The sequence below is a fragment of the Malania oleifera genome, chromosome 6 (genome assembly GCF_029873635.1).
Source record: "Malania oleifera isolate guangnan ecotype guangnan chromosome 6, ASM2987363v1, whole genome shotgun sequence".
NCBI classification, from domain to species: domain Eukaryota; kingdom Viridiplantae; phylum Streptophyta; class Magnoliopsida; order Santalales; family Ximeniaceae; genus Malania; species Malania oleifera.
Genome location: NC_080422.1, coordinates 20,812,427 through 20,825,270, shown reverse-complemented (window position 1 = coordinate 20,825,270; position 12,844 = coordinate 20,812,427). Strand labels below are relative to the sequence as shown.

The 12,844-nt window shown below is 37.0% G+C and overlaps 1 protein-coding gene across 2 annotated transcripts; it reads right to left on the bottom strand.

Moving 5' to 3' along the window:
* Positions 1 to 441: 441 nt before the first annotated feature.
* LOC131158207 (periodic tryptophan protein 2) lies at positions 442 to 12,324 on the bottom strand. Of its 2 annotated transcripts, XM_058112903.1 has the most exons (8): positions 10,934 to 12,324; positions 10,030 to 10,281; positions 9,841 to 9,933; positions 9,200 to 9,571; positions 4,290 to 4,634; positions 3,782 to 4,009; positions 3,472 to 3,671; positions 442 to 791 (listed from the first exon to the last, which is right to left on the bottom strand). In XM_058112903.1, the coding sequence occupies exons 1-7, from the start codon at positions 12,167 to 12,169 to the stop codon at positions 3,501 to 3,503; spliced, it is 2,697 nt and encodes an 898-aa protein (XP_057968886.1). In that variant the 5' UTR covers positions 12,170 to 12,324; the 3' UTR covers positions 442 to 791; positions 3,472 to 3,500. The 2 variants fall into 2 exon arrangements, with proteins under 2 accessions (XP_057968886.1, XP_057968885.1); XM_058112902.1 differs by lacking the exon at positions 442 to 791 and having other exon boundaries at positions 3,376 to 3,671.
* Positions 12,325 to 12,844: the final 520 nt, after the last annotated feature.

Sequence of the window (12,844 nt, the reverse complement as noted above, 5' to 3'; positions counted from 1 at the left end):
CACGCGAAAATGAGAGTGGTTTTTCCAGGAAAACAGTACGAGAGGGGGCTGATAACCACCTTTTCCAAAGATCTGGATACCCTGGTCGCATTTCTCTCTATATTTTTTAGAAGGCCTCGACCTTCACTCTATTTGTATATTTTCCAAAATGAGGATCTAATTGCAGCTTGATTGCTGTTGTTTTGTGCCAATTCAGACAATTGTAAGGATACATGGTCAACCATAGAATGCTTGTGCAGATGGACCTTTAATTCCTAGGCAAGTACAATACATAATGGTACAAATTTTGATAGGCTTGTATTGATTTTGTTGCTTACGTTAGTTTTGATAGTTTATTTGTAATTCCCGTGTGGCTTGTTTGTATTCACGGTTTTTTTCCTTCATAAGTGATGACTATTAATAAATTTGAGATTTTAGTAAAAAAAGATAAGACAGCCAACAAAAAGCAACTTTTAACTCTTAACTCATTGCCACATTAAACAAGGGGAGGGGGAAATGGCATCTCGTTACACAAAACTGTCATTAGCAGTAATTGAATAACTTGCATCCGGTACAAAATTTTCTATATTTTTGGGAAGCCATGCGCTAGGCCAGCAGATTTTCAGCACCGACGCCAAATCCCATGCTCTTAACAACGTGCAATGCACAAGCAGAGTCCTCATGGCGTGCATTAATTCTTGCATGGCGATTTCTCCCCAACGCATTGACTCCATAACACAATGCAGGGTTCAACATCGCCAGCCAAAACTTATATCACTCGCAAATGCAAGCACCCATGCCAATGCCGTGGCCTGCAAATAGGATCCGGTCAGAAGAATAATGTTATGCTGTGTGATATGTAATAATTGTTAAAATTCTGCTCCAATCTTGATACAAAGATCACAAAACAATCTAATTTCCATTTGGCCAACTTCGGCTATAGCTCACTTTTGTTGGTTTTAACTTTATCATATAATTTTTTGCAGATGAGAAAAAATATAGTTACAGAACAAATAGGGCAGGACGAAAGGAACAAGATGTCTAGAAAAAAAAGTGTATTACATTTTTTGATTAACAATAGAGCTGGCCTCCAATACTTCGCAGGTTGGGCAGCAACAAGCCCCCAAAAAGCCCGAACAAACTGCCCCAAAAAAAAGGTGAGAAACAACTTTATCCCATGACGAATGAGGAGAGGTCGTGTGATCCTTGAAGGTTCTCAAATTCCATCCAAACGGTCCACAATATTGGAAAACAGCATAGCTACACAAAGCTCTACTCTTTTTTTTTTTGCCAAAACCTCGATATCACTATCAGGAAATTGATCCAAGCATCACCAAAGAAAAACAACACTCCAGAGATGGCTTGCTTGCCACCCGACAGTGGAGGAAAAGAAATGCATTCATTTAATTGGACTTGAGAGTTGCGATATATTGAGCTCATATTAATGTTGAGAATCTTGTAGGGTCTTCTACTCTAAACAAGTCATGCATATTAATCCTACTGAGAGTCCATTTAGATGAACGTCCGAATCTTACAAGGAAACTTACCTTACAAATAATGTGTGGCGAACAAAAATGATACGAGGAAGGAGTTTTAAGCAGTGAAGGGAAAAAAGGTTGGTAGAAAAGAAACCCAAGGAATCACCCACCAAACTTGTTCATCACCAAAATTTATAGGAACAAAAGAATCTCGAACATTAAGCAAAGCGGTGAGTCAATCAACCTCTCTTTCATTAAGCTTCTTAATGAAATAGAGTCCCAAGTAAGAGAACCCTCCATGGAAAAGAACGAGTTATACGTGGTTCTGAAGAGTAGAAATTTTGAAAATGATGAGGCATAATCAACCCAAACAGTTTCTCACCAGCCCATGCATCTTCCCAAAATCCAAACCTATTACCATCACCCACTCTGAATCAAGTCAGAGAAAAGAACAAATAAGCTACCTGGCAAAAAAACTTCTGGAGCTAGCATAAGAAACAATGCAACTTTCTTTATTATCCCACTCATCCCGATGAACCTCATATTTACTTTTTGCAATAGAGAATTAACATTTGAGGGAGACCACCACAACCATTTTCCAATTAGAGAGATTTAGATATATGACATTGCCAAGGCCCAGTCCCCCTTCAGATTTGGATCTTCCATTAGTCTACTATCAAGGAAATCTCTCACATTATGCGCTTTTCCACCCCTCCAATCACAAGGTCCCAAAACAGCCACAGAAGTAGACTTGCCTTCGAGAGGGAGACCTATATAGGAAAGCAATCATTCTAAAGAGATGCAGCCAACCATTCAGGTCCCTACCACCTAGATCAGCAAATGACACCCAGCCCTTGAACTAGTTAATCTTTAATTCTGAAATCCTTCCAAAGTTTTCAACAAAAAAATAACCTTTCAGAATTTTGCAACATTGCTCTCAAGAACCAATATAGTATCACCAGCAAACTGGAGGTCTGATACCTCCACCTCCTCCCTCCAAACTAATAACCCTCTAATCAGCACCACCTCCTCATTCTTAGTTCTCAAGGACTTGGCAATTTCATCTCCTTATGGGTGTGAGCTTGGGGCACAAGTTATTCCCTCACTTCTTTCTTGTCATCTTAAATCTTAGTGCCTCTTTTTTGTCCACTCTTAAGAGATGTTTAGCATCATTTATGTTTTTGTTGCAGTACGGTTAAGAAACTGGTTATAACAAGGGAAGCTCTCAAAGGGAAAGAGTTGTTTTTTCACGGGCAAATTAGCATTCTTGAACTATCATGGGGCAAAAGGGCGTCTTCTTGATTTTTTGGTGGATTCTGGATGTATCCCTTTGATTTTCTGTTCAAGATGAGCTGGAATCAGGGGATGTTGGAAAGTGTCAGGAAGTATCTCTACCATGTCCAAAAATAAAATAAAATAATTAATTTATAACACGTACCAGATAAGTTTCAATTAGTGTTGTTTTAATTGGACCAAAGCATGCAGCACATATAGGGACTCAAGACCTTGCTACACTCAAGTAGGTCATCTTACTATCTTATTACCTACCGGGAGACACAGTCCAGATGAACGTCTTGATCTTAAAAGGAACCATAGCCTTTCAAATGATACGGCTCAAAGGAAAATGACAAGATTGGGGAAAAGGGTTTTAAGGAGGTGTAGGAAAGCAACCAAGATGACATCCAAAAATCCAATACTTGTATAATATGCTATATTTAAATTAAATAAAAGTCATTTTTCTAGCTCAAAGAATTTTACAATTGGATCTCTAATCACACCCCCCCCCCCCCTTTTCCAAGGTAGAATCTAACTTTAGCACATTGTATATGTTAGACATCACCACATAAAAGTTGTAGCAAACATGGGAAAAAAATTGCCACCCTTCTATCTAGCTACCATGTTTAGTATATTCCAGACATTGTTAACTCATTTGTTAATATATTCTTCTTTTTAAATGCTGAGAACAACTCACTCAGAAAAATATTCAGATATTGTTCGCTTTCTGCAAACCTACCAAAAATGTAATCAATTGAAGTGATGCTACTACTTCTTTGTTCCTGCAGAGCATAGATATCGGAGCAAATATTCATTGGCAGAACAAGTATCTGCCAGATCCTGATGCAATCTGGTAATTGCCTTCTGCAAGGATTTCAGGGCAGGAAGCAGGCTTCTGGAATTTTGCTGAATAGAGAGACCATGAACTTTGCAAAGCTCCTGCCAAAGAAATCAATCACAAAACAAGTATGAGGTCTGGCTGCATGCAATACTAGCAGACACATCAAAATGAATAGGAAAGGATCCTAAATTTAAGTTCAGAGAAAAACCTGACACCATCTCAGAATGAATTCCAAGTGGGGGCAACTTTCTAAAAGATCTGCAAAAGCCTCGATCAACCTCTGCAAATATCTGAAGGGGACTGAAGAAGCAATCACAGGTATATCTACGGGACTAACAGCAAAAATACATTTCTTAATTAGAGAATCTTCATTTAAACGGAGGCTAAGGATTAGTGCCCTGCTGGGTTGATCTTCAATGAGTGCCGCATCCACTGCCTGTACAACAAGATAACCAACAAAGAACAGAACTGTTAAAAAATGAAACAAGAGGATCAACTAGGAAATAGCTTTTTAGTTTTAAGTTCGTGCCCTACCCCCCAACATCCCAAAAAAAATAAAACATAAAAATAAGCCAGTTAATAAAGCAATGGCAGTAATTTACTCAAGCATACCCAAGGTGTAAGTTTCTCATTTTCATAATTTAGTTGATTTATTCAAAGCAATGGCAGTAAAAAAAATAATAATAATAAAATTCCAAAAATTTACTCAAACATACCTCTGGTGTAACATCTATGTCAAGATCAGTGGGATCAAAGATGAAAGATTCATCTATTGAATAAACTAAAACTCCCTCTGTTGTAGCTGCTGCCCAACTCCGGCCAGTTGGTGCAATTCTCAAGCATTTTGTTCGAATAACAGGCCTTCCATTGTTAGGCAAGGATCCTGGTAAATCATATCCTAATCTCCGGCGGATTTGTTTATCAACACCTTCCTCTGTGTCACTATTATCATCATCTATTAAATCAAGGGGGCCAGCTTCTGTCATATTTTTTGAGTTCAGGAAATCAAGAACTCCATCCAAGGAGAGATTTTGGGTTACTTGAAATCTACGGAGCAAAACCTGTTTAAATAGAAACATAAATAGACTTAGTCACAAAGCATGACCTTTGGAGACATAATCAAGTCATAACAAACACATTCAGTACCTAGAACTAAATAAAGGATGCCACCAATAATCTAAAAAATGGAGTCAATATATGGTAATACTTGGGAGAGAATATGGATAACAATAAATAAGCCTCAGATCCAGCTCGGCTCAGCCATGTAAATACCTTTCTACCATTGCAGTTGATGTAGGGAAACATTCTCCCAAGGTTAAAGTGCAGTCTAATTATTTTTATCTAAATCAATGTTATTCTAGATCCATCCATCTCCCCCCCCCCCAAAAATAAAAAACCTCTGCCTCCATTTTCCCCAAGCCTCCAATGTCAATCAAATCACTTTTTATTATTTGTGTGCAATCTGTATGTAGGAAGTGCCCAATTCTGTAAGAAATGCAGAATTGGTAAAACTCTTTTGCGTCCTATGAAACTTTGGCATATGTCTAATGTTGTTCAAATGAACAATATAATAGACCTTCATAAAGTCTTACCCAGTTTTTTTTCTAAACATATTTTAGGCATATAATGATACATTATAATATAAATTTACTTTACTTTATTCATAGAAATTATTCTTACAGAAGAATATTGCCATTTTAAAAACTACAATAAATTTGTTGGCATTTTCAATAAAAGAATTTATATATTAAGAACATTTTACAAAATAAAAAACTGGTCAATGTTTTGTATATTGAAATTTTTTACAAAATTAAAAAGGAACAAGAAGCTGAATATATGTTTTATATAAAGATTTTATAAACACTAAATTTTAATATTTTTTATACATAACATATTTCAATAAAAAAAAAATACTTTCAATGAGTATCCCTACCTCGTCATGTCCTATAATTTAGCATTTGTCATGTCTGAGTATCTGTATTGTGTTTGTGTACGTATTTTATAGTTGTAAAATAAAATGCAAGCTGTCAAAAATTAAGAGTATCCATACTTCAAGTTATGAACTGACTTATGATTTTGACAATGTATTATCAATTTACATATTTAAAAAATATCTAAAATGATTATAAATTATCCAATTATTTTTTAGATAATAAAATTTCCCTTAAATAGAACAAATCAAAACTACAATAACACTGCCCTCCAATCCCTTGGAGATTGGACAATGAAATCCAGGGGGGAAAAAATAGCTCAAAAAGAAGTGAGAGACAAGTTTGTGTCATAACAAGTGGAGAAAATTTGTTTGAGCCTTGAAAAATTTCTGCTTGAGCCACAGAGCCCAAAGGATAGCAGACACCACATGCCTCCTCCTTTTAGCCATAATCACTCAAAAAAAGAAAAACATCCACATTTTGAGAGACCACCCACACTTCCCCAAAACAAGAGAAAGAAGGGTCCCAATGCTGGCTTGCCACCCAACAATGTAGAAAGAGGCGTGCATTAGTCTTACTAGACTCGGAACATCATCCAAATATGCGGGTTGAAAACCTAATAGGATCTCCTTACCCATAACAAGCCATTTGTTTTATTAATCCTATATTCCTATTAAACAGTTATCCATATGAAACTCCTCATCTTAAAAGCAACCTCAAATGAGAAGATACAAAGCCAAAAAAACACTACAAGTTGAAGGATTCAACAAATGAAGGAAGAAAGATTCATAAGCAATAGAACCCAACGAGTACCCTAGCCAAACCCTTCCATCACTCCTCATTTAGGGAACAAAAGAATCCAAAAACCTCCCGAAGTAGTAAGCTCATCAACCTATCTATTGTTTGGAGTCGTAAAGAAGGAAAAATCCCAAGAAAGAGTTCTTCTGCAGAATAAAAAATGTAATTGGTGCATTGTGAGCTGAGGATAACGTAAAAAATAAAAAAAACAAGGCATAAAAAACGATAAAACCCTACAAGAGAACCTCCCATTAAAGGTCCTCCCAAACCCAAATCTTATTGCCATCACCCACTTAGAACCAAGTAAGACGAAAGAAATGAGCAACCTGAGGAAAAAACTTTCTTGGAGCTCATATAAGAAACATAACGACGTCCTCCCACCCATTCCAATGAACTCCATACTTCTAATAATCTTACGTAGAAATTAACCTCTAAAGGGAACCTTAAAACCATTTTCCAATTAAAGAGATGTTTCTAGATGCTACATTACCAAACCCCAAGGCCCCAACCTAAGCCTGATGATTATCCATCCTATCGTTCCATGTACCAAGCCAAAAGAAATCTCTCATCAGCCTCTCCATAACCCATGATACATTAGTAGGAACTCTAAAATGGGGGGGGAAAATAGGAATGTTAGAAAGGTAAACACTAAAGGAGTTATAAAACCCCTTAATAATGTGTACCCCCTTTCCACCCCCTTAATCTCCTATCCACTAGCTAAACCACTAACGCAGACATAAGGTAGCATGAAGACCAAAATAGTGCCCATATTGATACGATGGGCTAAAGCTTTGAACCCCTCTTAAGTCACTACAATCCATATTGACACCATCCACTCCACTCTTAGACATGTTGGCTTTCAACCTCAAAAGATTCTCAAGAACACCCAACAAAGTAAGAACTTTCAAAATTTATGAACATTAAGAACATATTTATCTCTTCCCTACCTATCATTAAACCTCTTATGTACTCATAATCCATAAGCATGCTAAATTAGTCTACTTGACACATCAACCACCAAAATAAACAGGTATAGGGGCTCCCCTTGCCTTAACCCCTGAGAAACCCTAAGCCACTCCCTAGTTTGTTCATTAACAACCCAAACATTTTCGTCAAGGACAGAACCTTTAATCTAGTTCCTCCACACTGACCTGAAAGCCTTCTTGATCACCACCTTCTCAAAAAACTCTCAATTCATCATGTCATATGTTTTTTTCAAAATCCAATTTTGAGTACTACACCCTCTCCTCCCCTCATTTTTCACATCCTCAACCACCTCATTTACTACCAACATTACATCAAAAATCTGTGTGCCTTCAACAAAAGCAGATCAAGTCAAAGTCACCATATCACCCAAAACCTCTCTAAGCCTCTTAATATCTTGTAAACTAATTGACAACAAGCCTAAAATCCCTCATCAAACTGCTCCTCAGGAATTAAGGGTATAAAAGTAGAATTCACACAAGTTCCCACCACCCCATTACGATGAAATTCCTTGGAAAGCTCATTATACACCCTTTCATAACTTCCCAGTTATCTTGGAAAAATGTCATCATTAAAACAATAAGTCCAAGAGTTTTATCCTGCCCATCTCAAACACTGCCATCTTAACATCCTCTACACCAAAAGGCCTCTCTCTAACTAAAGAGCAATATTCTCCCCAGAAGGGATTCCAATCAAGTCCCTCAAGCATCAATGCTAATGGTCCTTAAGAGTATTCTTATAAATGCAATCTCTTCTCCAATCAAACACCCAAGTCTAGCTTCAACACCTTAATGAAACCATTTTTTTTTCCCTCCACCTCCCATCAGCCTCCCACATGACATAAATACTGGTTGATTTAGTTATATATAAAAGTATAAATAGAATCAAAAAAGTATAAATAGCATAAATCACTGGTGAACAAAAATATCCTTATCATGTAAAAGTAAGACAAAGTATTCCTATATATAAACAATCAAATTCAACTAAAATGAGGTAGAAACTGTACTTAAAAATTTTATATTGATGAATTAAAGTTTTTTACTTTATACTTTAAAACTTTTGCAAAAGAATTAGATTTACTTCTAGTACCAATTAAAAAAACTTGTTTTCTATTTGAGCTTCAATAGGTATCAAGTTGTCAAGACTTCTTACCACTAACAAAATATTTGATATACAAAAAAGAATGACCATTGGGTTAAAACATAAAATAGAAATAGTATTATCATAATTTTATAGTAAAAGTAGAAGTACAAATAATGTAAATGTTTATCTAACTCCTAAAAACATATTTTTTAATGTCAAACATTTCTTTGACACTTCTGAAGAACTCTTGGCCACTCCTCCAACACTTTTTAAAAGAATCTAGAGAATTATAATGATGTTTTGAAATTTGATTGTTCTTAATTTTTATTCATACAAAATTCTAATTAAAAAATAAGAGCACTAAAACTTCTACAAAAACTACAATGAACTTGTTAACATTTTCAATGAAAGAACTCATAATATTATGATTTTTAAAAAAAAAAATAAGAAGAAGAAAGAAGAAGATGCATACATATTTACTAGATTTTTGTTGACTTTTATATAAATAATATACTTACATATAATATTGCAATATTTCAATTAGTGTGTCTCTATTGGGTCATGTTCTATATTTTTAGAATTTGTAATGTCTCTACATCTATGTTGTCTCACATTTGCCAATGTGCGTGTTAGAAGAAAGTATATATTCTTAAAAATAGCTCTGAATTCATACTTAGAAACTTAATTATAAAAATGTACTATTAGCATACTTAAAATACCATTTAAATATTATTAAAATTATCTAAATGCATTTTCGATATAATTTGCTTGCAATCACCAGCAGCACAGGTAACATGGATACTAGTAAACATAAGTGGATGTAAACAAACCTGATCAGCCACATCATACATACAAATGTATTTGCTGCTTCCCCCAGCTAATATGTAACTTCCATCAGCAGAGTAGCACAAAGATGTGAAGTACTTTCCTAAACTTGAGTTTGCTGCTGATCTACGATCAGTCATGAGACGCCCTCCAGCAATGTCCCTACGGCCTTCAATTGTGTACATTAACAATCCATCAATTGGATCCCAGAAATGGATCTGTCCATCTAATGTGCTGCAAGCTAATTGCTTCCCATCTGGACGATATACCACTGTAAGAACATCATGCGTGTGGGGAAACGTTTCAACAGCACCCTTTCCTTCAAAAACATCCCATAAGCGAACAGTTCTGTCCCATGATGATGATGCTAAAGCTGCCTAAGCATGAAAAAAGATATCCAAAGTAAGGACCTTATGATGCAAGAGGGAAAAATATAAACTATAGCTGGAAAAACGCAACAATAATTGTGCTATTATGCCTGAAATCCACATTATTAACATCATAAAAAGGTCATAGGGTGATGGAGGCTGGCTGGTAACCAACATTATAAAAAATAAACCACTTTAAAATGAGAAATAAGAGTCAATAGGAAATATAGTAAAAGCACACGCATGAGCAGCCAGCAAAACATAAATATACTACTCACGTTTATGGGAGAAAACATCAACCCATGAACTGGTCCTTCATGACCACTAAGAATGTCCAACAAGCGGCCCGTCTTCATTGACCAAACAAAAATCTAGTTTGCACATAAAAACTTTAAACTGTGAGGTGGGGCAAAATGAAATGCAGATGAAAGAACAGAACAAAATCCAGCAGTGACAGGCACAAATACCTCAAATGAATCTAGAGTTCCAGCACAGATGACTTCTCCACTCTGATCTGATGCCAAAGAAACAAATTGCCTTGAAGAAGGGGTGGTAAATGTCCTAAAATTACGATAACGGAATAAGTCCCATGCACGAACAGTTCCATCCAGTGACGCACTAAGTAGACAATGGTTATTGGCCATAAAATGGAGTGCAGTGACAGCATTAGTGTGCTCCGAAAATGTGACAAAGCAAAATCCTGATGAAACAGTCCAAACCTGTAACAAAGAAGTTCAACAAAAAAAAACAATAAAAAATTAGAGCAATAAGAAGAACAACTTTAGAAATATAACATTCCCTTTTTTATTGATTGTAATTTATAATTTTCCGCAGATTAATAATACACTATATTGAATACAAGGTGCAACCAAGTCATAGACTATGAGGCATGAGCAATCTTTCTCTTCCTAGAACTGTCCAAGGCAATGTCACGTCATTATTGTCATACAAATTTATCCTTTACAGCAACCCTAGTTAAAGAACTCTAAGCTACATTACGTCACCCCACCTGGTCAATTGTACGCAAACAACCACACATTCATTCATGGAATACATGAAAACAAGAAAGAAACAGCATAAACAAAGAGCTGAGATTAAAGTTCTATATATAAAACAAATTTGAAGTATGTCAGACAACCACTGCAAATGCACAAGTGCACGCATGTTTCCTTAATACAGATCATAAACTCAATAGCATAGGAGTTTATTAACTTAAAATTTTGGAGTCAAATTAACAGGGGAGCAATAACATCCATAAACTTATGGCTTATGAGTCAAAACTCATAAGCCAAACTTGGACTCATAAACCAAACTTGCATTCCAACCATATATACTAGTTCAATTTCAGATAAAAAAACATATTCCATCTACCTTAATTTTGTTATCATCTGCCCCAGTAGCCAACATTTGTGAATCAGGTGAATACGCAAGACAGTTCACATCAAAGTAATGACCCTGCTGTTTCAGTATATAACTCTCTGAACGCCACTCCCACACAAGGAGTTGCCCAAGTTTTGCACACCCAAACGTTAACCAATTCCCAAGCTCATTAAAAACTGCAGTTGTTATCTTCTCTCTTGATACTGACAACAACTGAATGCACACAAAATCAGGCATCTGATACAATCCAAATACACCATTGGAGAACCCGACAACCACCAGATCAAGCCCCTGATGATAATCGCATGCAGTCAACTTAGCCGGGGCCTGCATAAAATTGTCCTTCCTTAACAATTCCCACTTTCCCTTATGCAAATAATCCTCACATTCATCCAACCCTTCTTTTCCATCCATATTCTTCCTCTTTTTCACGTTATCATCGATACTCATCGCCAAATTTTGTTCACCATCCTCATCTGTTCTCTGCTCTGGTGTACCTGGAGAAGGTGGCTCCGAATTTTCCTCAGCCAATTCACCAGATTTACCATCAATGTCATTCCCACTATATCCCCAGCTAAAGATAAAGCAATCTCGCGCAACCGTATAAACCCTACTGATCCTGTTCGTCTTCTTGTCGGTGCCAAAAAAACAACCCACAACGGAATCCCTATGACCAAAAAACAAGAAGGGCCTATTGTAAACCCCACTCGATTTCTTCACGCAAAATAACCTTGCAGTCAAATCTTTCGAGCCAACAAGCAGATAATTGGAGTCGGGACTCCACTCTAATGCCGTGGCCGTTGCATCAAAGTCAGCAAAAGTTCTAATCAACTCAAACGGGAAAAACTCCCTTTTGAATCCTGGAGATCGCCAAATTTGGACCAATTTACCAGTGGCGACGGCGATGAGAGCGCCATCAGGGCTGAATTTGACGGCGTGCACAGGGAACTTGAAGGTGATGCGGTGGAGAACCACGCGGCGGCGTAGGTTGACGAAGAGGGCGCGAGAGTTATCGTCGACTACGAGGAGGAAGACGCCGTCGGTGGAGACGGCGATGCGGGAAATGTTGGAGGATGACTGGCAGGGAAGGGTGAAGGTTTGGGAGGAAAAGAGATCAGTGACGGAGATACGGTTGCCGACGGGGGAGATGAGGAGGGTATTGGAGGTGACGACGGCGTTGCCGCCTCGGTACGGTGCCCCCAAGAGGTTTTGGAACCTGAAGTTCATGGTGGGACGACGCGGGGTTCCCCGAAGATGGTGGAGCGTGTAAACAAAAACCCTTAAAATGGGGGCACTTGTTGAGAAAGACAGAAAATCTTAAACCCTACAGAAACTTTGCTCGGCGGGAGCCAATCAATTGGGGAGATCCTTTCGCTGCTTGCTCTGTGTTGTCATTAATATAACCTGTTAATAAATAAAAAGTTACCATAATAGGCCTTGGCCTCATGAGACTTCCCATGATCATGAAAAAGAGGGACAGTGTGACAGCCAGCGGCACACCTATGTAGCGGAAAAACATAAATCATATAATCACAAATATAAATACAATGTCAGAATTTAATAATTTTTTATATTATATTTACATATACTAGTATCACTTCCTCAAAAGTCAAACTTCTCTGTACCAACTCACCCTAAGTACAGAGCAACCAAGGGATTCTCTAACCACGAGCCTGATCTGCTCGCCTAGTTGGCTCATTTGAAAAATATTAAAATGATGGGATGAGTTGACGCTTAGTAAGTGGAAATATGTTATTATTAGTGTGTGGCGCCCAAGTTGCATATCAATAATAATAACATTTGAAACTGTAAAACTAGCAAATCAATATAAATAAATTTTACGTTAATCGTAGCTTAAAATATAACTGTATCATCTGAACTTTCTATCTTTCGTACTGCTAA